The sequence below is a fragment of the Dipteris shenzhenensis genome, chromosome 13 (assembly GCF_047967505.1).
Source record: "Dipteris shenzhenensis isolate YYH24624 ecotype China chromosome 13, Dip_SZ_1.0, whole genome shotgun sequence".
NCBI classification, from domain to species: Eukaryota; Viridiplantae; Streptophyta; class Polypodiopsida; order Gleicheniales; family Dipteridaceae; genus Dipteris; species Dipteris shenzhenensis.
This window is the reverse complement of record NC_141608.1, coordinates 51522397-51548884: the sequence shown is the minus strand read 5'-3', so window position 1 is coordinate 51548884 and position 26488 is coordinate 51522397. Positions and strand designations below refer to the sequence as shown.

The following is a 26488-nucleotide window of genomic DNA, read 5'->3' as shown; positions in this document are numbered from 1 at the left end:
GGGGGCTGAAGTCGAAGTAGAGATAGAGGGAGCTGAGGCTGGAACTGAGACTGAAGCGGATGCTAAAGTGGAAGTAGAGATAGGGAGCTGAGGTTGAAATTGAGACTGAAGCGGGGGCTGAAGTCGAAGTAGAGATAGAGGTTGAGGTGGGCCCCCCGCCTTTGCTTTGCTGTCAACCCCGAGTCCACTTTGGTTGTAGCGTGTGTTCACATCCTCAAGTTTTAGTTGTGTCGGTTCCTTTTTTTGTTGTTGTTGTCGTCTTTCTTGGCTTTGTCCATCTCTTTCTCGGCTTTTCCCATTTCTATGGACTGATTTGTGTCCCCTTGGTGTAGGTCTTAGTGCACGATCGGGAGCGGGAGTACATGCTCCCCCCCCCCATGGTGGGAGGCACACCCAGGGCGGGAGGTGCAGGAGCGAGGCTGCAGGGCGGAGAGCTGCAGGGTGGAGAGGCGGAGAGGGGAGCTACAAGGCGGAGGGGCAGCCGGAGGTGGAGAGGCAGCCGGGGGAGCTAAGGCGGCGCAGGAGGGAGCTGCCACAAGGGGGGTTGAGGCGGCATAGGAGGGAGGGGCTGAGCCGAAGAGGGAGGTGCTGAGGCGGCGAAGGAGGGAGGGAGGGAGGCGGAGAGCCTAGGCTGAGGGGTGGAGAGCCTAGGCGGAGAGGCGGAAGGGAGGTGTGGAGGAGCGGAGGGGCTAGCAGGAGAGTCTGAGTGGGGAGCTGCAGGCGGGGCAGCAGAGGGGGGAGCTGCAGCAGGAGAAGCAGGAGCGGAGCAGCAGGAGGTGGGGAGCTGCAGGCGGAAGCGGGAGGAGCAGGAGCGGAGGTATGGGCGAGCAGGGCAGTAAGCAGGAGTGGAGGGGCAGCGGGCAGAGCAGGAGCGGAGGGGCATGGGAGGGTCAGCGAGCAGGAGCAGAGGGAAAGCGGAGACACACACACACACACACAGAGAGAGTTTATTAATGTCCGGAAGACCAACAGGTCTATGGGATATCATAGAACCAACTAATACATCAGTTTAGGGAGGGCACATGGCAGCTCCCATAGAGTGCAAAAGCATCTTTGTTTATTTAGAGTAGCTACATCTAATGAATCATAGAAACATATAATCGGCCATACATCAGTTTAAGACTGAGAGACTTTTAGTTTGGATTTGCATTCTTTGATGATTGCCATGCCTTCATGGTATACTGCCTATTTTCCATCCTTCCTTGCAGCTCTAACCTTGGCTAATTCAGTTGCTTTGTTCTTCAGTTGAGCTCGTGTGAGCTAGCATTGTCCCTTTCAGCTTAAGTGATTGGCTAAGAATCTTGGTTCGCAGTTTACGTGACTTGAAAGTGATGATAGCATGTCCCTTGGAGTGTTTGGTATTAGTTTCTATCTCATCATCATCTTCTTCATTATCATCTTTCCGTTCAATGTTGGGCATGCCTGCTTTGACCTGTGCTAAAGTTTCACTAAAAGAGTCCTTATCTTTGTACCAGTTTTCAAGAACCCGTCCTATCCGAATCTTTAACGAGTTTGCACATCTGGCTTCATGCTCCTTCATTTCTTCTTGAATGTCAGTTTTACTTGCCTTTGTCTCAACTTCTACACTTACCTCCTTCTTGACTGTCTGTGCTTCAGAGTGAATGAAGTCTTTAACTTTGGAGACTAGTTGAGGAGTGGGTGGGGAAGCCTTACATGCCTTCATAACTTCATCTATGCTTGCATGCTTGCCAAGCCCTTCAAAAAACTGAAGTTTAGCAGTCACAGCTGCCAATTGCATCTTAAAGTCACGAACCTCTTGCTGTAAGTAAAGGATCTGCTCATGGTGGCCAATGATAGGCCTATGTAAACATCCTTTATAGTATGCATGTGCATACGGGGAAGGCGTCTTAGCTGCAACTGTGGAGTACTATACTCGATTAGTTGGAGTCGATGGTCTAGAGAAAGGGGGGGGGATTTTGATTTTGAGGAGAGGCCAGGCCACTCCATGCTGGCCATAGTTAGGACCCCCAGCTAACTAACCTCCGAACTGGTCCAGGGGTCTCATCCCGTTTCAGGGCTAGTTCGCTGCTAGGAGGGGAGGCTAGGCGAGAACTAAGAGGTAGGTGAGAAGTAGGAGGAGCAGTGGAGACCTAGAGACGGCGGCTGCTAGGGTTTGTGCAGCATGCAGTGTTGGAGACCTCCTAGATGGCGGCCTGTTTCGGTGAAGATCTCCTCAATGATGAAGAGAGAGAGAGAGAGAGGGAGAGAGAGAGAGAGAGAGAGAGAGAGAGATGATATGATTGCACTAAAGTCCGCGGCGGGAGACCCTTCAAGATCTATGGGAGTGGTGATCACTACCAACTAATAGTGATCCCTTACATCCAGTGAGAGAAAATATTACAACTTGTCATCACTAGAGTACTTGTTGGGCTAGCTTGTGTGCTAGACCTAGTACCTTATTGCGATGTTCCAAAATATCTTTCAAGTAGGTTCCTAGCTTTTTGGCTGGCTGCTCCAGTAGATTTCTTAGATCTCTGCTATCCCTATATCCTTCTCTGATGTGTCCATAGGCTCTATATCTCAAAAGTACATGCTGTTCATCTTGTACTTTCCCTGTGGGGCAGATTTTGCAGGTTCTTTCCTCTCTGCGGATCCAGAGTCCTGCCCATCTACCCGCTCTACCTCGAGATCATGCGAACTAGTTCTTATTTTGCAGATTAGATGCCTTTTAAATGTTGATATGTCTTGCCCGAGGTATTTCTGCATTCCAAAACTGTCCTTTGAGTTAATTTCCTGTTTATAAAACTGCTTTTTGGTTCCCGGATTTTGCCAGAGTTTTTGTAGCGTTTTTGCATCACACTCTCCCTTATTTCACATGCATCTTCTGGTATATCAGCGGCTGTTATACCCCATGATTCCATCCACTCCCATCCCTCTCTGTGCCAGCCCTTGATCTGTGTGGCAGGGGCTCCCCTCCAAATGTGATATCCATTTGTTTCTTGTGTGTCCCAATGACCATTACCTTTGTCTTGTTTGTATTGACCTGCAGCCCTAAGTGTTTGCAGAAATCTCTCAGCGCATCCAAAGTGTACCCTGCAATTTGGACTTACTCCTTGCTGTGCATTCTCATCCACTCTTCCAACCCATCGATAAAGAGACTGAAGAGTGTTGGTGAGAGGGGGAAGCCTTGTTTAACCCCTATGTCACTCCTTATTACAGCTTTCCCCTTGGAGTACGACCCATCCACTAGTGGCTGTGCTAACTCAGCTAGTACCTTCTCATAGAGTCGGTATGTGGCTTCTCTGAGTTCTTGAGGAAGTTTGAGCTTTCCAGTCTTTCCAATAACCTCTTATGTGGCAGTGTTGAAGGCTTTCTTGAAATCCACAAAACAATAGGATGCAGTCTCTTTCTTACCTTTCACTCCTTCAGTTGCTGCCCTTATGGCAACCAGATGATCAACCGTTGAGTGCTTGGGACGAAACCCTGTTCCCCTTGCTGGCATTTTTTTGTGTTTTGGGGTGAGCCTCGTAGGGGGGGTCATTTAGCATTAAGGATCATTGGAGGAATGCTTATGCCACTTATAACCTATGCATGTAGTTCTCTTCGCTGGCATCTAGTGTTGGCTTCTCATGGTTTGTGAGGATCGAGATCATTCCTGGCGCTTTTGTAAAAGGCAGTTGTCATGAGAGTCCCTTGTGACTCTTCCAGGTTCTTTGGAGCTGTCTATGGATCTGCACGACCTTTGGAGGTCAGTTGGCTTTATTCTACGGTGCTCTTGTATTGGTGGACAGTGTTGGAGTCCTTAGAGGTAATGGCTTGCAAGCAGCAGGGTTGGCATGTCCTTCTATATAACATACAGGCTGTTATGGGCTGAAGATAACCGTGTGTTAGTTCTCTGTACAATGTGAGGAGCTAGTGGAGCTCTTAGAATGTACTGCAGCTCTTTTATGAGTAAGCGTGTGTCACTCTAGTGCTTGAGCCTTTGTGGTGATATTCCAGTGTGGAAAACTTGGCAACAGCCCTTAATCATCCGACTGTGTGTTGATCATTTGAACTAGTGTCTCTATAGTGTGGTCATAGTAGCTAGTGTTGTGAGCAATTGTGGCTCTATTTGAAGAATGTTTATAGGTCTTGTAAGTCGCAACAAGCATGGTAGTGCTGAACGACATGTCCCTGAGTTTTCTTCTGAAATAAAGTCAAGATTGGTGTGTCATACTCTCTCAGATCCTTCATACATAGTTTTATTCATACTCCCTGGATTCTTTATACATAGTTTTGTATTTTATGCAGTAACGTGATCTTCATTCCAAGTACTATTTTATATTTAGATACCAACACCTCTGCCCATTTGCTGATTTTCAGCTCAAGGATCGTACCATATAACTTTGCCATTAGATTGCTTACCATGATTGTCCGATAATTCTTTGCCATCTTGCTATCTCCCCACTTATGAATCAGTACAATCCTCCATATCTGCCAATATAATGGAAACCCTTCCTCTAAGGCCATATTCATAACCTTTATAAGCATTTGCTATGTTTTCTTTCCTCCCCTTGTTTACATTTCCGCTACTAGCCCTTGTATGTATGGAGCTTTCCCGTTAGCTATCTTTTTCAGGCCGTTGTCCATGTCTTCCTCTATTATGGTTCCATTTGTTGCTTTGATAGTATAGTTTTGGCTGATCTTTTCTTCCCCATCTCTTTGGTAGAGGCTTTTGACAAATGGTATCATGTCATCCCATTGTGTCTTTCTCTCTTGGGGTTTGTTGCTGTGTAATTTTTGAAAAAACATTCTAGGATTTTTTTCCAGCTCTTCAAAGCTCTCAAGTTGCTTGCTTTTGAGATATATCCTTTTTTTGTGCCTTACTACCTGTCTATATATTCGAGCTTTCTCCTCCTTCTCTGTTGGATTTGCTGTTTTTCAAGCTCTATTTCCATCCTTGCAATCCTGGTCGTACTAATGATTACATGGCATCCCTGCACTTCTCCCCTTGCTTTTGGCGAAACATTTTTGGGTTCTTGACAGCAGCATATTTGTTATGTATTTGCTCATTTCTTGACCTGTTGAGGCATTTTCCCTTGTGCCCCTTCTCTATCTCCTAGAGAGAGAGAGAGAGAGAGAGAGAGAGAGAGAGAGGATAAAATTTCTTGCTCATTTTACTTTTGACTATTTTTTTTAGGGTCCAGACTTGATTATTAAGCAATCTGAAGAAATACTGGCAAGGATGGGCCCTTGGTGCCAAACACATCACAATGCTAGTGGTGAGAAGAATTTAATAGCTCCATGGGGAATTGAAGGCATAAGTTGATATTTATCTAGTCCTTCAAATTTTTGTCATATTTTTTGAGTTTAAATAATTTCTTCATTAGAAAGCCTCACTAGACATGTTGACACAGTTGTTTCATGCTATGGATATCCTTGCTAGTTTTCCTTGCTAACTCTTGTCCAGGTTGCACACATGGTCTAATCGAGAGGAGCTGCATGTCTATTCTTAATATGTTGTGCACCTAGGGCTTGTTGAAGGGGTTCGTAAAAGCAAAGTGACAGAGCGGCAGGCTGAGGAAGAGGTTGGATATCTGTTTGTTACTTTTGCGTGGTAAATAAGTCATTAGCAGTGCTGTGTTTGATCTCCCTATTGATTACAATTTAAAATTATTTTTTCCCAAGATCTAGACACTACAAATGGATGAGGATCTGTTTTCTTTGATGTTTGAGGGAATTCATTGCTACACATCCCTCTTCAAGGAACCCCCCCTTGCACTCCCATTATAATGCGTCCTTGAGAATGATAACATAGACCATGAGCTAGTGATGAACTTTGGAAATTTATCATTCATATCATTCCACAACCTTCAAGATTGGCATCCGATGATGGTCCAAACTTAATGATTGCCATTGTGTGAGACACCTAGAAGGATGCTTTTCTAGTTGAGATTTAAACTCCATCTTAATAATGGAAGGAGGATGCCAGAAGGAACATGAGTGAGTGGGTGAAGCCACTAAGCAGGCATATGCACCCAAGACAAATACAAACACAAAAATGAATACTAAATATGTGAATCCATGGGAGTCTAGTATCACTGTGGCAGCCCTTTGTATGCTATCTAAGGAACAGAGTCCACCTAGCAGCTAAGAATGGATAGGAGGTTCTCGGTAGAGAGAGGTTCCGGCAGTGAATGGTGCTGTAGTGCCATGAAACCCATGATAAAGTGCTGACGTCGATCCCTGAGGATCGAACACTCAACACCCAACGACAAGAACCAGAGCCTTAACCACCAAGACCAACGCAATGAATCAGCATAGGTCTCTCCAAAAGCATGGCTGACAGAGAAGAGCTAATGGATGCACAGGTTGAGATTTCTTAGTTTTGCTGGCGATGGAAGAGGATTTTGAGCAACGAGCTGCTTGACAGCAGCAAGATGGCGCTTCAGAAGAGGGAACATGGGTAGCTGCAGATCCTGAGACTCCACGTGAAGGTAATGTATAAAGGTCACTCTCTTCAGGAAACAGCGAGGAGAATGGTGAGTTCAGCTACGCATAGGATGTAGGCAGGTCTAGAAATGGAGAGATGCAACTAAGCATCAGATTATGATGTACTCATAAAAGCTAGGCTGAGCAAGGAATGCTGATGACGATTTTCTCAGGTGGCACTTGAGCTGATAGTGCACAACATCAACCAAGAAAGAGAAATCAGCCTGGAGGTAGTCGTTATTGTCCATGTAGGTGGTTGGAGACGACCCTTCCTTCAGATGTTTTACCAACTCTCTCTCTCTCTCTCTCTCTCTCATCCCGTGTAGCCTTCCGTCTGCTCCTGTGCACCAGCTGGTAGCCTTCCATCTGCGTGTGAGCCAGCCCTAGCCCTAGCTGCTGCCAACCCTAACTCTACCCCTAGCCGCCGCCAACTGCTAGCCCTAGCCGCCGCTAGTGTCGTCAACCCTAGCCGCCGCCAGCGCTGCCTAGCCGGCCCACCAGGCAGCCCGTCGTCTTTTCAACCCATCGCTAAGCAGCTCGCCTCACAGCTCGTCAATCAGTTCAACCCAGTTAGGGTTCGCCATCGTTTCGGTTTAGTTAGGGTTCATCATTTAGTCTTCTCCAGCACCACATCACCCTAGGCTGGGCTGAACCCTAGACCCACTCTGGAGGTTAGTTTCAGCTTTGGGGGTACTCAGATATGGACAGCATGGAATGGCCAACTCTTTCCTTGAAATCTCCCTCAAGACCAACATCTCAACCAAGGCACGATATGCGACAGTGACAGCCATGACGCCCTCTTTGTTTGCACTCAACTAAGCACATGCAGGTTCAAAGTGACCCATCATTGGGCAACATGAGCAGATTTGTTATTTGCAGCAAACAGTCAGAGAGTTAAGGCTGGAGTTGGCAGAAGTAAAGGCTTGACTTGAGGTTCTAGAAGGGCATGGCAAACAGGCAGTGATTGATGAGGTGGTTTTGATTTAAACTCCTTAATGATTGCTATTCCTTTGCGGTACATTGCCCATTTACCATCCCCCTAACTTTGGCTAATTCCGTTGCTTTATCTTTCAGCTGAGCCTTTGTGAGCTCCTCGGCTATCCATAGCTTAGTATCTTTCAGCTTATAGGATTGTCATAAAATCTTGAGACGTAAATCTCGTGAATTAAACTTAAGGATAGCATGACCTCTGACGAGGATGACAAGCGTGATAATTCTGACGAGGATGGTAAAGCTAGAACAGTCTTTATCGACCATAGTAGCTGTCCAATCAATGTTTTCGGGCATGGCTGCTTTGACATTTGCTAGGGTATCACTGAATGAGTCCTCCTCCTTGTACCATCCTTCTGGGGGCAGCTCCCTAAGAGTTCACAAAGGAACTCCACTTATTTAGAGTATAACTAGATTGTCCTGGAAAAACATATAGTCAGCCATACATCAGTGCATTATCCCGTGTGGCTTCATGTTCCTTGATCTCCTCCTGAATATCAACTTTGTTGACCTTTGCTTCAAACTCCACAATGACCTCGTGTTTGGCCATCCATATTTCATAATGAACTAAATCCTTGATTGTGGATACTGATTGGGGGGTAGGGGTGAAGCCTTACAAGACTTCACACCATAGACCTTTGGTCTCCCATGGACGTTAATATACTGATTGGGGGGTAGGGGGGGAAGCCTTACAAGACTTCACACCATAGACCTTTGGTCTCCCGTGGACGTTAATACACTCTCTTTCTTTCTCTCACAATGAAGACATAGTTGTGTGAAGGAGAGAGACAAAGTTAATATGGCGCCCTTTGGTTTCCGACAAGCAGCTTGTGTGACATTTCTCCTTCTGTAAGCGGCGCGATAGCCAATAGATAAATAAACTCTCCAGTCATTAACTCTAAAATATCCCTGGCTGTCCAATGGGGATACATAACGGCGACTCAGACATGATTCTATATGAAACAGAGATTGGATATAGAATATAAGTGATTAGCAACCAAATTTCTATACAAAGTGTCGTAGCGCTGAGAACTGTGGCAATCAGGCCTTCATGCCTTTAGAGAGAACACAACAAACCAATTAAGCATCCCCGAAATCTACATACTCTTTCGTATGACTGAGCCTCAGCATTGAGATAAAGAGCTGAGATTAAGAGCCCCAAGGAAAGTAACCTCTCCTTCTCAGACTGATCTAAATGGTCAAGATGAACATTGACGTACCAACATGGCGATGGCCTTACAGTCGTTTGAGAAAAAAATTGACACCATGAAAGAACTTCTTCAAGCGAGACGAACAACATCATACAAAGAGCTTGCAAAGTCAAGAACTCCTTCTCAGGGACAAATCCACCCTCTTCTAGCAAAAAGTATGATGAACACGAACAGAAGAAGTGGGCAGGATTAAGAGAACTGGGCTCTCCTACCAAATGTTGAATCATGGTGGAGGAGGATGAGAGAGAGAAGGCATGAAGACAATTGGGTGCAAGACTCATTGTAGATTGCTTGGTATCAAAGGAGAATACATGTTCCTATTATAGGCTGGCTGGCCTTATCTTCTCAAAAACACCTCACCCATGACATCACCGAGATGACATCACACAGACATATCAAATCATATCTAATCTTAAGTGGCCCATGTGGCTCACTTTGGAATACATCCACACTGACACATATTGAAGGACATTCTAGGCCTAGCGTTCCCACATCTTTGGCTACAAATATCCAACAAGCTTGTAGAGTGAAGATGTGATCTAGAGTAAAGTGCGGTCTCTGGAACCAAACCTGTCCTAAATCCCCCTACCTTTGTGCCTTTGTGAAGGTGTTGATTTCTCTCTTGTTTAGACCCGTATATCTTGGCTAGTGTGTGGCCAATCATGAGATTGCAGTAGTTCTCAATATGTATGGGATCCCTTGAGTGCAGTAGTTCTCAATATCCATGGGATCCCTTGCTTTGTGTATCAGTACTATGGTGGAGGTACTCCACCACCATAGTACTGATCCTTGCTTTGTGTATTAGTACGATGGTTGTGGTACTCCAAGCAGAGGGGGAGCAAGATTTGTGCATATGGCATAATTGAACATTTGTGCTAGGATTGGGGCCAACACCTCTTGCCCACGTTTGAAGTGCTCCGTCTCTAGTCCCTCGTGGTAGTGGGCTCTCCTATTATGGCGTCGGCATAATGAAGCTTGCACATTCCCACTAAACAAGGTGGATGTGGTGGGCCTGGGCTAGGAGGAAATATCAAGTGGTGGTTGGTTTGGAGTATCATAGAGTGATGTGGCGTATGTGCCCCAATTGCTGTGTCCGAATGGGACTGGGTGTTGTAACAAAGGTAGAAGTTAGGGTAGCTATCCCATAAGCATAGATGTATTTTGTCTAGGCATATTCCTATAAATGGGGGCCCTTACTGTACTTTGTACTCATCTTTCACATCCATTCTTGAAATGCAACCTAATGCTCATTCATTTCTACCGGAGTCTCACTACTCTTGGCTAGACCATAGATGCAACAATCAATATGTGTACAGTTGACTATACCGTACGAATTCCAAACTTGTATTTTGTACGTGTATGGAAATCAGTTCCGACGTTGATATTTTGGGGGGAAACAAATAGGTAAAGTGCCTTTGGCACATTGTTCCCTGTGGGGCTCGTCGTCCGGCATTCGAGGTCCAGAGTTCACCATCCATCCGCCGTAAAGTAGCTAGTATAGCTAGGCTACCAGCCCGTACAGCTGTAGAGGCAGCCGTACAACCGTATAGCAGCTAGCTTGAGCCAACCGTAGAGCCACAAGCTTCAGCCTTCAAGCTTGCAATTTGCAAGTTCCTTCAACTCTATCTCAGGGGTCAAGGCTGCACTGCTCAATCGATCCGAGGTCACTCCTACTTATCTCTCACATGTTCTGTGTTGAATTTTGAGTCTTGAAGTTTTCTTCTAGTTTGAATTTCATATTGTCATCTCTCTCTCTCTCTCTCTCGGCAATGCAGATATACAAGGGTTCGCCTCCTAACCCTCAACTAATTTCTACAGTGAAGGATCTTGTACAAGCTGAGGTACAAAACATGAAAAAAGAAGTGATTGTAGAGGTAGACACAAAGGCAAGAAAGACTGATATTCAAGCAGGAAATCAAGGAACATGAAGCCAAACGAGAGAATGCATTGAAGATTAGGATTGGGGGGCTTTCGGAAGGTTGGTTCACGGTTGAGGACTCATACAGTGAGACTTTAGCAAACATCAAAGTAGCCACTCCTAGCATTGAATGGGTGGGAGATGATGACGAGGATTCCGTGACTAATATTCATAATTAAAAGGACATGATGTACTCACAGCTAGCTCAAGGGATCTACGACTAAAGCTCCTACGCCAATCATACAAGCTGAAAGGTACTAAGATTTGGATAGCCGAAGAACTCACACGAGCCCAACTAGCCCAAAAAGGAACGGAACTAGCCAAGGTCAGGGTGCTAGGAAGGAAGGAAAATGGGACGTATATCGTGAGGGTATAGCCCTCATCAAGGAGTTCAAATCAAAATCAAAAGACTCTCAGTCTTAAACTGATGTAAGGCCGATTATCTCTCCTTTATTTTAGTCTACAATGTAGGTAATCTAAATAACTTGGAGTTGCTTTTTGCACTCCTTGGGAGCTGCTTTGTGCCCTCCCGAATCAGATGTATTAGTTTGGAGGTTTCTTTGTTGTCCCATAGACCTATGGTCTCCCATGGACATTAATAAGTTCTCTCTCTCTCTCTCTCTCTCTCTCTCTCTCTCCCCCCCCCCCCCCAACCCACTCTCTCTCTCTCTCTCTCTCTCGCAGACGGGAAGAAAGAAAGGAGTTGAATGAAAATGTGTGGAGACAGTGAAGCCTTTGGGAAAGGGGTAGTACACTTGTAAATGCAACTACTGCCCTCATCCTGGGGATGGAGGACCTACCTGCATAAGAGCACACTTTCTTGGACTGACAGAACCCTTGTACCTCTCCAAAGACACTTGCAGAAGGTTGCAAGCAAAGTCAAGCCTAACAAAATTTGTAGAAGAGGTTGATTGTAACCGGCCTTAGATCACTAAGAGCAGTGTATCTGTCTCTACTATCTCACAAAGATGAAAAATACGGCCAACTTATTGCCTTTGTCCACAAACAAAACTCAAAGCATAGAACTTCACTGCACATCATCATGGAACCATTCAAGACAAGGGAGGCTAGAATGCCCCTACTCAGAAACATAGAGAGTGACACCTGTTGGCCCCAACACTTGGCGCCCCTTGCGGTATTGATTTAATTTGGTTAGCTCAAAATACAAAGGGACTTCCTTCAAGAGCTCACTCGCAGGTGGAACCCAGTACAACGCCAACCCGTGGCTGTGCTAGTGACCAACTCCCAGTGCTATTACTTTGGTTCCTTTCAGCAGACATGCAAATTCACAAGTAGACCAGTCTGACAACATGCCAAGCAATGCATTACCCATTTCCAAGCCATTACCGAGCCCAAGGCCAACCACTGCACCCCTAGGAAGAGAGTATCACAATCACTGCCCCAATCCTCTCCCGGGCCAACGGCAGGGCGTCCAACCTAGCAGGAACTCAGTAAGAATAGATGTAGCAAGGTGTACAGCTTTACCTTCCCTTTCTTGTTCCTGAGGCGTGCTTTAAGAAAACACAGCAACACCTAATCACCTTCAGTGGAAACTAAGTCCCTGCGATGTTTATCCGCAGCTCTTTTCTGCTTATCTTGGCTGCGTTGGAGGGCATACTTAACCTTTTCATAGGCTGCCTGCAAGTCCTCCACATACTCATCTGCCACAAAAATCTTCTCCTTTGTATGCAAGATAGGAGGAACCTTTCTCACTCCTTCCACTATTTCAAACGGTGCATTACCCGTGGAAGAGCACTGTATTGTTGTATGCATACTCAATCAGTGGCAAGTATTGTTCCCACTTTGCTTTGTGCTCAGACACATAGCAACACAGCAAATCCAAAGCTGTAGAATTTGCCTCTTTTGATTGACCATGAGAGTGTGGATGATAAGAAGATGAAAACAGCAGTGAGGTTCCCATGTCTTCAAACAAACCTCTCTAGAACATGTTGGTCATCTGTGGATCTCTATCGCTCACGATAGACTCAGGCATCTCATGATACTTGAAAACAGATTTTAAGAACTCCTTTGCCATCTGCTCGGAAGTAATCTTCTTCCTTACTGGAATGAAATGAGCCATCTTGCTGAATCTGCAAATTATGGTCCAAATGCCATCATGACCAGAAAGAGTGCGAGGGAGATCAAAAACAAAATCCATGGCGATACTCTGCCATGGTCTATCTGGTATAGGCAAAGGCTGTTTCTGCCTGTCATACTTCACCTTTTGACAAGTGATGCATGTCTTGACATAAGCCTCAAGATCCTTCCGTAGTGAAGGCCAATAAGAGTAGTGCTCTACTGCTTTGACTGTAGCCTCAATACCCCTATGCCATGCATACGGTTGGGCATGACTTTCAGTGAGCACCTTATGCCTCAATGGCTGCATTACACACAGCTTTCCATGCATCATCATAAATCCCTCCTTCCTTAAGTGTGCAATGATCATGCCTATTGCCCTCCATAAGCTGATCATAAATATGTGCAAAAGCATCATCTGTAGCATACTGCTCCTTCATGGCATCAAGCTCATTGTGATAAGCAATGGTAACTGCAGATATCTCATGGTAGTGCTTCAGTTCCAAGCCTAGCCTTTACAGCACTTCTCCAGCAACAGCAGGAGCAGGGACCAAGTAATATGCAAGAGCAACGTGGCAAAAAAGGGTGTTCTACTGAATATCAGATGCCCGTGTATAGCCTTCTTTCAGGGCTCTTCCAGCTCATGACACCTTGAACTTGTAACTGGTTAACAGCATTGTTCCAAGCTCCAGAGAGACTGGGTGTCTTTGCTGCCACACGTGCAGGAGGAGCAAACTTTCTGATTAAGGGCAACCGGGACTTAGGCTGGTTGGAGAAGGATTTTCAAAAGGATTTGGATATGGGAAATTAATTGCACTGTTCATCCAAGCCACATAACCTGCAATAACCATGCTAGACAGGCTTATTTACTGATCAACAAGCAGAGCACCGTGAACATACCTGTCAATGGATGAAATGAGGCCTACAACAGGTTACACATTTATCTTGGGTTGGGTGTAATAGCTTGGAGCAACACGCTAGTTTGTGTATAGCCTCCACTTTTTTTTCCCACCTCTAGGGGTGCAATTTTCTTCCTCCCCACTTGTGTTTCTGCCGTGCCCTTCCCCCTCGGGCTTTAGTGGTCAGGCCGGTCTCTTTGACCTTTTTGTAGCCTTCTCCTTTCCAATTACTTGAGTGGGTTTTTTGGCATTGGGGATCACAGATTGGTTCTTTGTATGATGAACTTCGGTATAATTAGGAGAGCTCACATGGTAGCCATGTCGACTCTCACAAGGACAGGTTCAGCATGTTGTCTAGGAGCTCCAAGATCATACAATGGTGTGGCACAATGTAGGCCTTACTCCCTTACAATGATAGGTTTGAGATTGGTTTCAAGCTAGTCTAGCACGAGGAGATGCCCCATATAGGATGCCACCATTTATGAGAGAGTGCTCTTTCTTGACGAAGATAACTCAGCTCTTGCTTAAGCGGAACTCTATATATCTAGGCTCTTAATTGGTGTTTGTTATCCCTTAGTACCATGGATTGATAGTGAGCAACATGGATACCAAGCATCACAATGATTTTGAGTTGCTCTATGTTTTCTAGGAGTGCCTCGAGAGTACGGAGACACAGTTTTGAGTCACCCTCTTGGATTAATTATCAAAGGTATGATTGGTAATGGAGGAATCAAATTCAGGCTTGAGAGGCATGGAATTTCTCCAATGTCGGTGGGACTTCTAGGACACTTCTAGAATGCTCTTTTGCTAATGGAAAGAACAACGGAAACTATGCGTCCAAGAATGCTTGTAGGTAGGAGATGTACAAGAACAACCCAACACGAGGGCTTGATCTTAAGGTGAGTTTTAGAGGCTTAAGAGTTTCTAAACTCTGATATGCTAGGCCATGACAGAGTTACAGGTGGACCCCTTTCCTTCATTAGACATGCTCATGATAGATGGTGGTGAGTCTTCTTTGAGAACTCTCTAGACCTGTCCATGGGTTGAAGGTGCACTATTTATGACCGTGCCTAACAGTGACCACAGAGGTAGGGGATTATAGTTGGCTTCGACAAGCAACCCAATGGATATTATGATGCTTTATGAGTGTCTGCTTATGTAGTGGATATTTGCAAACGTGCTTGTTTTTTTTCCAAGTAGAGGCCCTTTGATGTGGTAAGATAGAGCAATGTGGGCTGAGTTGGGGAGCCTCGTGATTGGTATCTTGCATGTCTATATAGGTCCTAGTCCGTGATTACAGAAAGGATCCCTTTGGAGACATCATACGTGGAAGGTGGACTCCTAGATTATGAAAGTGAGCCTCCTCTACCTAGAGTTTACAGGGGACAAACTTATTTAATAGAGATCCTTGGCGTAAAGAGAGGATCTTGGGAAGAACTCTTTTTTGGATTGGGGAAAGGGGCTTAGTGCTATAGAGCTGTTATGTTCTCTGGATAGGCTTCTTTATTCTTTTGTCCAACCTAGTCATGATAGTATTTTGAAGTTGCTTGATTGCTTATGTGGTGTTTGAGCCATGTAGAGCAAGACAGATGGTTATTCTAGAAGAGGCAATTGTGATTGATAACTCATGCATAGAGCTTTGGAGCTTTGCTTAGAGAATTCTTGATGGAGAGGAGTGTGAATCCCTCAATGTAGTACTTCACAAGCTGGAACTTCACTAAAATGAGATCCTTGTAGAGAGTAGGTAAAGGGACACAAACTACCTTTTACTCTTCCTTTCCAAGCTGAACCATTCAATTGCTGAATTGGCACACAACTCACACTCTAGAGTCACAGTGGAGGGAAAAAGACACGCAGCCTCCTTGGCTATACAAATTGTACCCTATCTTTTAGATACTAGACAACACGATACACTAGATACTGGATCTTAAAATGGTTACCCTAAGTCTATGCATATTATTTATACCATGGCATAGGTCCCACATGCACTTTTTCCTATCTACACCATGCACTACTAGCATTAAAAATGTTGTCTCAACGAGGTGTCAAATAGTGAAATAGCTCATGTCATTGCATCATATTGCATGCGATTTGCCATTCTATATACTATAGAGTTTCCAACTCTAGTTGTCTCCCAATTCTTCTAGGCACCTCTACGTAGTGTAGCCAGCCCTGTTACTACCCTGTTACTAGGTTAATCGAGGATGTCATTTGGGCACCCGATGAGCTATCAGTGAAGCTCAACTTCTATAGGAACCAGTGTTACACGGGGTACCTGAAAGCGAAATGTACCTCTGACTCGGTCTCATGGCTTCACACACGATGTATGCCCTCAACCCGCCCACTCAATGTATGGAATCAGTGCAATGAGACACGGAACTGTCTTATCAATATCCTCAATGAATGGGAGGTGGATCAATGAAGCCCACCCCCTGAAATCCGTTACTATGAGATTTGAGGTCGCTATCACTGGTACTTCAGAGGTGGTTTCAGACCCCTCTCTAGCTCCCTCTCTTCCCCCAAGATCAGCTGCCTTCATCCATGAGATCGTCAGACATAGAGAGCACTTGCTCAGGACACAGAGGAAGGGTTAGGGTGCACAGCCAGACTCATGATCACGGGTAGTCGATGAGGCCGAGATCCAGAGCTAGTGGCATGACAGAATCATGGATTAGATCTGATATGCTTTGATTTGATTATGTTGAATTCATTGTGGGTGATGATGCCTGATTAGATGTTCCACCCTTTCAGCTCTTTTATCAGGCTTCTTTCAATCTCAAAGACCCTCTGGTCTTTCCAAGACTTCTAATAAACTTTCTTTCCATTCTCCCTTGCCGCTAAATTCCTCACGTTGTGACGGTTGTGCCTTTATAGGGCATTGGGGTTTGATATTTAAAGTATAAAGTAAAAATGTTTGCTTCTTTTTTTTATTTCCACCCTCTTCCCTAAAGGTGTTGAATGTGTTGGAAAGCTATCACTTCTCTTGTGATACGTGCAATTGTCAACATTTGTAAAAGTTAATAGACCTACAAATTTTGTATGGATCATGGTGGGAGGGTACACTATCTTGAAAGTTGTAAATGTTCACCATTTGTTGGAGCTAGTTTCGTTGGTTTGTATTAATTCTTTGTTGATGATAAAAGTTCTTACATGCAGGTCCTTGCTTTCATCCGCCGGCACATTGGAATAGAACCAGAGAAGCATTCGCTTGCGGGAAACTCTATTTATGTGGATTTCACATTTCTTAAGGTTTGCGACAAAATCTTTGCTATTTTTCTCTACCAATGCAGTTGTTTAGAAGGTATTTGCATATCTAAAACGAGAATCTACGTTGACTTTTGTGATTTTTAAAAATTCCTTGGAATGAAATTGTTTTTAAAACCTAAGCTGAAGGTGAGGTGTTGTGGAGCCTTACAAACACCTCCACAAAAAGCTAAATATACTTTATCTTGAAAGGGGACCATTGTTGGTCTAATCACATATTGGGTAAGAGAACCAACAGTTATGGGGTGTTGCCATGAGCAAGATATAACAATGCCACACCTTAAGAGATCTTCTACCATGGTGCCTTGCAGCTTGTGGCTCACTAGTCTTCAATGATTTAGGCATATATTAGAGTTTTTCTTGTACGAGACTGTTAGTGAGAGACTTGAGCAAAATAAATAATAAGAATTGCAGTAAATGAAATGGTGTTTCTAGAGGATTCAATTTCTAAGGTGGCTGTAGGGATACTTAACTAATCCCAGAACATTACCAATTTGCTTTCTTGATACTTGTTATTTATGTAATGATATTTTAAATTGTTTGCTATTAATGCAGTTGGGGTCTAGAGTACAAATGGTGTGTTAAACAATGAGAAATGGAAATAGGATAAAGATGATTCCAATTGAGATGTCAATCAAAGTGGTTTGATGGTTGTGGGAAAATTTTGTAAAAAGAATGTTATTTATAAGTGGTGGTAGAGCTCATTTCAAAATGAAATAGATTCATTAGATTGCGATGCCTCCCCACGCACAAGTTGAATCAATGCACACACAGAAAACTGAATTGCTGGACGAAACTGAAAGGCTGCTCACAATGATGAACCATGTGTACTAGACCTGAACGGTGGAGGTGAAGAGGTGTGAGGGAGAAGCTGCTACTAGTGACTTCACATGGAAGCAAGGGTCCCAACCATGCCTATGGGGCACTTAGATAGCTTGCCCTACTAGAATGCATTAAAACGCATGGCTGGGTGAGTACTCTCACTTGGTTGGCTGGCCTAGAGTGTGTGGAGTCATGACTCTGTGACCCAGGGCAAAGCCACTGAAGTCATATCAATAGAATGGTGCCATGTCCCACCCATCCCCTTTATTCATGGTGGAAGTATGTGGGATTATGCCAATCCTGACCACCAAGCACCCCAAGGTTTTCTAAGTGAACTACTTACTCTTCCAACACTTCCCCTTGATGAACAATGGACTTGGCTTAGCACCCATCATGTTGAAAGAGATTTGGTTAGGTGAAATCTGCCACCTCATCTTCTATGAGCCAATAGACTAAATCTATTTCATGGCTTAGAATTTTCTCAATTGTAATTGATGTTGAACTTCTTTGTGCTTAGCACAAGGATGTAGTACTATAGCTTGATAGAGCTCTAGGTATCAGTCAATAAAGGACTAGGCTGATTTTATTCAAGGCCAATATCTTTGAAGATTCTTCGTAACAATATTGTTTGCTTCTTTATATTCACCTTCTGTAGATGATAGAGCAGCGGTGCTTTGCTCCATGATATCCAATATTTGTTCTAGCCTAATCACTACTAGTATATCTTGACAGTTTCAGATTATTGCTTCTCTTATAGTCTACTCGATGAGTTTGAGTTCCCTTTACATATCTAAGAATCCTCTTACCAGCTTTCCAGTGACATTCTTTAGCTAAATATGAGGATACGACATTGACTGAAAAAGGACAGTCTAGTTTTGGCACGATATATGAAGCTTTTAAACAATTGCTTGCATAAGGTTGCATCTATGTAGAACTCTTTTGGTTCTTTTTTCACTTGATTCATGGGAGTACTTTATGGCTTGCAATCCCTCCATTCTAAAACTTTAGATGATTTCCTTTGCATACTTAGTTTGTGATATACATGTGTGTCATCACTGTATACTCCACTTCTTAAACAATAATGGATACAACCAAGGTCATTTGTGTCAAATGCATTATTCAAGTTCTCTTTGGCATGTTTCAACAGTAAATTGTTGGTTCTAGTGATGACTGTTTAGTCCATTTATAATATGATGATAAGTATATTGCCTTTTTTGTGATCCTTTGTATATAACATGTATTTTTCTTAATTGTTTCTTTTGGAATAGCAAACATGAGCTCTTGCTTCAATCCATGCAAAGCCTTTTTCAAGTTACTGCCCCTCTTCTTCTTTCCTTAAATCGTCAATCCACAGGATTGATTTCTATGAGCTTTCTCTTCAAATTTTAAGGAAGGCGGTTTTAACATCTCTGTGATAAAGAGACTATTCATAATGAGTGGCAAGGGCTATAATAAATTTGATTGTGTTTGCCCCCTCTTTTTCTTCCTTTAATCTTCAATCCACATATAAACTCTCTCTGCAAATCATTGTTAAGGAAAGCGGGTTTATTATCCTTGTGATAAAGAGACTAGTGCCAAGGGCAAGACAAATTTATGCTTGGCTATAGGTATAAAAGTCTCATCATAGTATATGCCTTTCTTTTGACATGCTTCTTGTTTTCTCTTCCATGTATGTTTCATGTGTTCATCAACAAACTGGCTTTGCTGGGGAGTATGGGAAGTAGTATGATGTCTATTAACTCTGTTTTCATTGAAGAAAGAATGAAGTCTGTTGATTTATATTCCAATGGCTTGCAACTACCTTCCAATTCACAAGACATAGTTGAAAAATCAGATTTAGTGAAACACACACGAGCAACTGAATTAGGCTCACTTAAAATATCATCAACCTTCCCTACAAATACACAATAAGAAAGATAAAGCAGCATCATGTAATAACAGTTGCTTGTCTTTATTATCAGATCGTGGACTATATAATTTGGTCATTTGGCCATTCATACAAAAGGATATGTATTGCGCACAATAGCCAAGGCACTCTGGCTGTCAATGTAGATGACAGTAGAAGATATGTGGCTGACATCAAGATCTGAATCTGTAACAGATTGGAAAAGAGGCAGCAATGAATCTACTACATTTGAATAATTTACAGAAGGCTGTTTTTCACAATCAAGCCAAGGCAAAGTTGCTTGCTCAGCCAAAACAACATCTTTACTAACAACAACTTTTTCAGTGCAAGGCTTGTACAATCTATAGCCTTTACTTTGTGAGCTTTAGCCAATAAAAATGTACTTTACTGCTTTATCCTCCAGCTCGTGCCTCAATTGAGAGGGTACATGTGCATATGCCAAACAACCAAAGACCTGAATGGCTGATGGTCTTCAATGCCTTGGTGGGTACTCTATTCAGCACATACTTGGCATACATAATGCCATCCAATCAAAACTTGTTAGGCAAATATTTACCCTTTAGCATACATCTGCCCATTTTGCCAAAACAACATCTGTACTAACAACTTTTTCAGTGCAAGGCTTGTACAATCTATAGCCTTTACTTTGTGAGCTTTAGCCAATAAAAATGTACTTTACTGCCTTATCCTCCAGCTCGTGCCTCAATTGAGAGGGTACATGTGCATATGCCAAACAACCAAAGACCTGAATGCCTAATGGTCTTCAATGCCTTGGTTGGTACTCTATTCAGCACATACTTCGCATACATAATGCCATCCAATCAAAACTTGTTAGGCAAATATATACCCTTTAGCATACATCTGCCCATTTCCATTAAGGTCCGGTTCCTCTGCTCTGCAACTCCAATATGCTGTGCAGTGTATGGCAGTGTGACACAACTAACATATGATGCCCCGGGCTGCTAAAAAATTAGAAAATCTACAGGACAGGTATTCACCCCCTCTGTCGGTGCGGAGTGTCAGGAGCTTGTGCCCGCTCTAATTTTCAGCCATGGCAAGAAAATACTTGAAACAAGACAAGACATCGGACTTGGAACAAAGGGTAAACCCAAGTGTGTTGGTAAAGTCATCCACAAAGGTGGCAAAGTAAGAGTAGACTCCAAGAGATGGGGTTCACATCGGTTCACATACATCACTATGAACCAATTGCTATTGATGGAATGCACCAATAGTCCCATCATTGGGAAAGGAGAACTTGTGCATCTTCAATAACTGATTCAGCTGCTGCATTTGCCTCAAGAACAGCCCCTCTCACATAAGAGTCAAGATTATACAGCCCTCCGGTAAGTGTTTCAATAAGAACGATGCTGTTATCAGGCTGAAGGTCATACATGGCACAATGATAATTTGAAAAAAAGCACTCTATAGCCATTTGTAGCAATGGGTGAAATAGAAATCAGATTTTTCTTTATTCCCTTAACATATAAGACTTCCAAAATTGTGACTAGATCACTTGAGACTGAAGTGACTTCCACATGACCAATCCCTCTCACGGGATAAGATGCATTATTGGCACATGTAAACTATGCCACCCTTACGTGCATCATCCAAGGACAAATAATTTCTTGCAGGAATTGATGTGCTTGGAAGCACCACTATCAAAGTATCAATTGGCATAGAATCAGCCACATGTAAAGCTACATCATGCTTGGAAGGATCGTAATGGCATGTGACCACAAATGCCCAATCATCAAGCGCAATATGGCTCAATGGTAGCGCTCAACCAACGAGAGGACAAGCTGGCAGAGCTTGTATGGGCTGATTTGTGGCACAATCTTAGCCTTGTCTTCGTGTACTTTGTGGACTTTTTTTTATTGATTACTTTGTGGTTTCCTTGGTCAAGCACACCTTGCATGGTATGGATGCTTGATCAAGAGAGACTGTTGAGAATTGGATGATCAGAGCATCCATCCAAGTGATTCTATGTATGTATTGAGTGGTGTTGTCTAAGGTTCTAGACAAAGCGCTGGACCAATGACATGTGTCAGCCTATGTGGCGGATCTAGGTGGCTACCTACTCCTTGAGAAGATTGCTGGGAGGTAGGTGTGATTTAGAGATGATTTAGGATCTGAATGAGTAATTAGTAGAAGGTTGGTAGATCCACTTTCACACATGTATTTAAGGTAGTCTGTGTGGCACCTTTGTACAACAACCTTTGTGATCTCCTTAGTGAATACAGGTAGTAGCACACCACATGATAGTGAATCTATGTCGTTGACGGAGTTCAATTAGCTTGACTTTGACGCTCATAGTAGAGAGTTGTTCACAAGCAAAGAGCTCCACCGAAGGGTTTGCCCGAAGACAGAGCAATGACGTGCTGCTTCTACACGCACGAAGGCGACTTATAGGCAAGACCAAACCACACTAGGTAGACCTAAGGACGAACTACAAACAGTTTCTCCACGAACCAATTGAACTGAAGCAGCCAAATCAGTTGCCTCTCCACGAACTAGTCACCAACGTCAACGACAATCTCCATGTCACCACAATGTAAATATCCTAAGTCAAAGTACAGTTGACCATTTATTTGATCATAATTAAAGAGTTTTATATGTGTTAATTATGGTCAAAGAGTTATTTTAATGGTCAAAGGATTGACTACGGTCAAAGATACTTGACTCTAGTCAAGTAAACCTGACTTCGGTCAAGGAGACTTGGTTTATTACCAAAAGGGTTAACTGCGGTTAACCAGAGAACCACAGAGTTGACTACGGTCAGAGAGTGTTGACTTCGGTCAACAAGACTTGGCATGCGCCAAGAGGGTTAACCTCGGTTAACCAAGATGTGCCAACTTCGGTTGGAGAGACTTGGCTATAATTAAGGCGCCTCGACCCTTGGTCAAAGCTCTTTAATTATAATCAAGAGTGTTGACTCCGGTCAACCAGAGAATAAATATATTTATTTATATATATTTGTTTAGATGTGCACATGTGTTCAGTGGGTATGCCCACCGTGACTAGAATTAGTCCACAGTGTGTGATTTGCATGCAAAGCGCTAACAATTAATGGGTGCCATGGTGGTGCGCTTTAATTAATTGTTGCAGGTACTAGGAAGAATTATTTTTCCTAAGCGTAACGGGAGCCTGACAAGCATCTAGGAGGCGGTTCGTGTGACCAAGTGCTTTGAAGACTCCAGAATGGCCCTTAGTGGCATGTAATAGGACTTAGTCTAGATTTTAGACAAGTGGCATGTTGCCAATTTGAAATGAGCTTGAAGCTCTTGTAATAAAGGGGATTTTTTCACGTTTTGAAGAGGGAGAGAGAGTACCAGACAGCTCTACGCTGAACTTTTGTAACAGATTCTCTTCAAGTAATAAAATACCTTCGGGGGGGTCCAGCCCGACATGTTGTCCTGGGCCCTATTGTCTTTGTAGAGAGAGGGAGAGAGGGAGAGCGGAAAAGAAGTGTACTTGCTGATTATTACTAAGGAAGTTACGTTCGCAATTATGGCTCTCTCTCAGAAGAGCGAGATGGGTTTCAAAGAGCGTGTGAGATTCCGTCTGAGTTTTATAAGCTTCCGTCTGGTTTTATTGGTATCAGAGCCTGGTTGCACAGCTTCATAAAGCTGTGACGATCAAGTACTAGTTGCGTCGAAAATTTCCAAAGAAGGGATGTTATTATCGTACGCAGGGATGGACAGACGAGAACTCGGAAGAGCTGAGAGTGCATTTCTCTTTTGAAATTTCCTGTGCTCATTGACCACGTAGTTCACAGAGAAACCTGAAGCCCAAGTCGATGGAGCCCGTATCTAGGAGCAAAGGAGTTGTGGAGCAACGACGTATGAGACCTGCTGGTGGACTGGATTGAAATCTCGAACCATCGTTGTGCTTCACTGACGTAATAGCACGCAAGTGCTTAAGCGTAACGTTTGAAGCGGGGTGCGAGGTGCTGGCGAAAGTGAAGCCTCTGTCCAAAAGAAAGCGATGCCTTGTGCGTCTTCTTTGTCATGACGTAGATTCGTCATATATGGTCAGGCGTGGAGAAGGTGCGAAGGAGCGGTGGGTCATGCTATCGTTCTAATTTTGGCCAGTGGACGGAAATCTTTGCTAGTCCCGTGACGCTGTGTGCACGCGATGCTTGGCGATGCCCTCTACTCTAAAGCTTCACGAAACTGCTAAGGTGACGCAACGTCCACGCGGATGCTGACGTGGCCAGGGTACCAGCTAGGAGTACACGTGGCAGATGAGCAGTGGGCTTGATGACGTGGCAGTCCATGCTGGCAGACAGCTCAGCAGATGACGTGGCACTGACACGTGGCAGACAGCTCAGCAGATGATGTGGCACTGACACGTGGCAGACAGCGCAGTAGATGACGTGGCAAGACACGTGGTAGGCTGATGTGGCAAACCAGTGGTTAAATTAACTCTGGTTAGTTAACTCTGGTCAGAGGTCTAGTGAACTTGACCCAACCAGACCAGTCTGGTCACTGTAACCAGACTGTGACCAGTCCAGTTGCAAACTAACCAGACCAAAACCAGTCAGTCTGGTTAGAGTAACTAGCCAGTTACTCCATCTGGTTACTGTTCTTTTCCCCCAAAAAAAAAAAAAAAAAAGAACAGTTGCAGAGACTGTTTCTACTAGTAATTTTCACTTATCTGTCAGACTTTTACTGTCAGAAAAGCAGTAGAAAAGCAGAGAAATCAGAGATTTGCAGAAAAAGAGTATGCATGCCTTTGAGCAGTGAAAAGAGGGAAAAACAGATGCCCTTTTGAAGCCATCTGCAGCAGCCAGAAAGGGGGAAATACAATTGTTGATGCTTCAGCAATCTTGTGGGTTTATGCTTTGAACTGATAGCCCAATTACTGGCACAAGTTGTGAATGCAAAACACCTCTTGTTGAGGTATTTTTCTGTTGGAAAAGCAATTCCAAAGCAAAGGTAGTTGTGCATCAGTTACCTATACGGTGTGAGAAATTTGCAGATCTCAGAATATGGATCAATCACCTATCCAGTGGGATTCACAAGATAGGGATGTACATCCAAGACAGAGAAGTGTGCCGCAAACTCAACAAGAATTTGAACAGATGGTACGCACTCGTATACAAGAGATGGAAAATCTCAAAAGGGATCCAAGGGCTCAGCATTTGTTTCAAGCAGAAGCTATGCCTAATGCAGTATATGACGTGCCAATGCCAGAGGCACACTCTCGTGTACAACCTGAAAAAAAAGATCTTATAGGGGACGGTCCCATAGCAGAAAGAGATCGAGGCATCATCACCGATCTCCTAGTCCATCACCGTCTACCTCGAGTTCGACTTCTATGTCTTCTTCCTCCTTATCAGATAAACCATCCAGGAAAAGAAGGAGAAGTCTAGGAAGAGAAAGTCTTCCAAAGAGACCAAGGAATTTAAAGAGGGAGGAAAATCTGTCAAGTTTATGACCTACAATGGACAGTATGGTCATACAGACAAAGCATTGCAGTTCATTAGACAGTTTGATGCTGCCTTCGGTACAGAAAAATTTTCAGAATCCTCCAAGTTAAGAATGGTCAGTTTGCACTTGACAGCAACAGCTAGTGCATGGTGGAGTGCACAGACCACAGATGGGTCAGCCCCAAGGAAGTGGAAGGACTTCAAGAAAGCCTTCTACCAGCAGTTTATGCCTAAACAGTTCAGAGACCATGTTCTTCAAGATTGGGACAGCTTGCATATGGATGCAGGAGATACAGTGGATGTGTACAACCAAAAGTTTTGGGATGCTTATTTGCAGGTTGCACCTTTCAAAAAGATCTCCAAAGGCACCCAAATGAGAAAGTACAGAGCAGGTCTCACTCCAAGAATTCGGGCAGTAGCGAATGCGTTGGGGGCAAAGAATATTCAAGACCTTATGCATTCAGCTTCAGTAGCGAGTCTTGTGCCGCTACAAGATCCATATACAGTGCCATCCTTGCATGCAGGACGTGTTGATAAAAAGAAAACTGATTTTTCAAAATCAGAAAAGAAGGAGTATCCCAAGGCTGAAAAGAAAGGGTTTCAGCCTCAGAAGCCGAGGGATACTCAGTTTTCAAGAACTTATAAGGGCAAATCTCTATTCACCCCTGAATAGATAGCGGAATTCCGTAGAGATGGGAAATGCTTCAGGTGCGGCAAAGAGGGGCATGTGGCTGCCCAGTGCCCAGAAAAGCCTTCAACTTCGAAGGGAAAAGAGGCAGAGAAGCCACGAGGACCGCAAAAGCCAATGGCGGGGGGAATTCGTGACATACAAGGTCATGCTTTGAACCCAGAAGAACGAGAATTGCTGCTATCATGGGGCAAAGTTAGAGACCAGCAAGCGCTAATTTTATTTGATCCAGGGGCTACCGATAATTTCATATCAGAGGATCTAGCCTTGAGGCTGGGAATAAAGACGGAGGAGTTAGGCAGGGCTTTGAATGCCGATCAGATGTTCTGTGGGAATCCTGTGCCAGTTACTCCCTTGATAGGGAAGCTCCGTCTTCATGTTCAGAGTTATGTGGATCAGGAAGACTTCTTCATTTCTCCACTGAAACATTATGATGTAGTCTTGGGAATGCCTTGGTTTCATCGCAAGGCAGTGAAGTTGACTCTTCCTGAAAGAGTACTGGAGTTTGTGTATAGAGGGAAAAATCAGCGTTTAATTGCCAGGAATAAAGGGGACACTATCCCCATTGTATCTGATGTTACATGTGGTAAAGCAATAAAGTCTGCAATTTCTGCGTACATGGTTTTTGTAAAAGAAAAAGAGAATGAAATGCATGCTGAAATGAATGATGCAGACAAAGATAAGTTTCAATTTCTTATAAACTTTAAAGATTGCTTTTCTGATACTTTGCCAGGGGAGTTACCCCCAGAGAGACCAGAAGATCATCAGATAGAGTTAATGCCTGGTAGTGAGCCACCAAACAGACCACCTTATAGAGTCAGTGCGACTCAGAGAGAGGAGATTATGGCTCA

The 26488-nt window shown here is 43.8% G+C and overlaps 1 protein-coding gene across 5 annotated transcripts in view; it reads left to right on the top strand.

Moving 5' to 3' along the window:
* LOC147895550 (Polynucleotidyl transferase, ribonuclease H-like superfamily protein) overlaps positions 1–26488 on the top strand; it is a 132262-nt gene that overhangs the window by 31724 nt on the left and 74050 nt on the right. For all 5 annotated transcript variants that reach the window (XM_087383722.1, XM_087383724.1, XM_087383721.1 and 2 more), the window contains 3 exons: positions 5141–5222; positions 5473–5528; positions 16683–16775. In XM_087383722.1, the coding sequence (XP_087239848.1) occupies positions 5141–5222; positions 5473–5528; positions 16683–16775 (231 nt within the window). The remainder of the gene's footprint in view (positions 1–5140; positions 5223–5472; positions 5529–16682; positions 16776–26488) is intronic.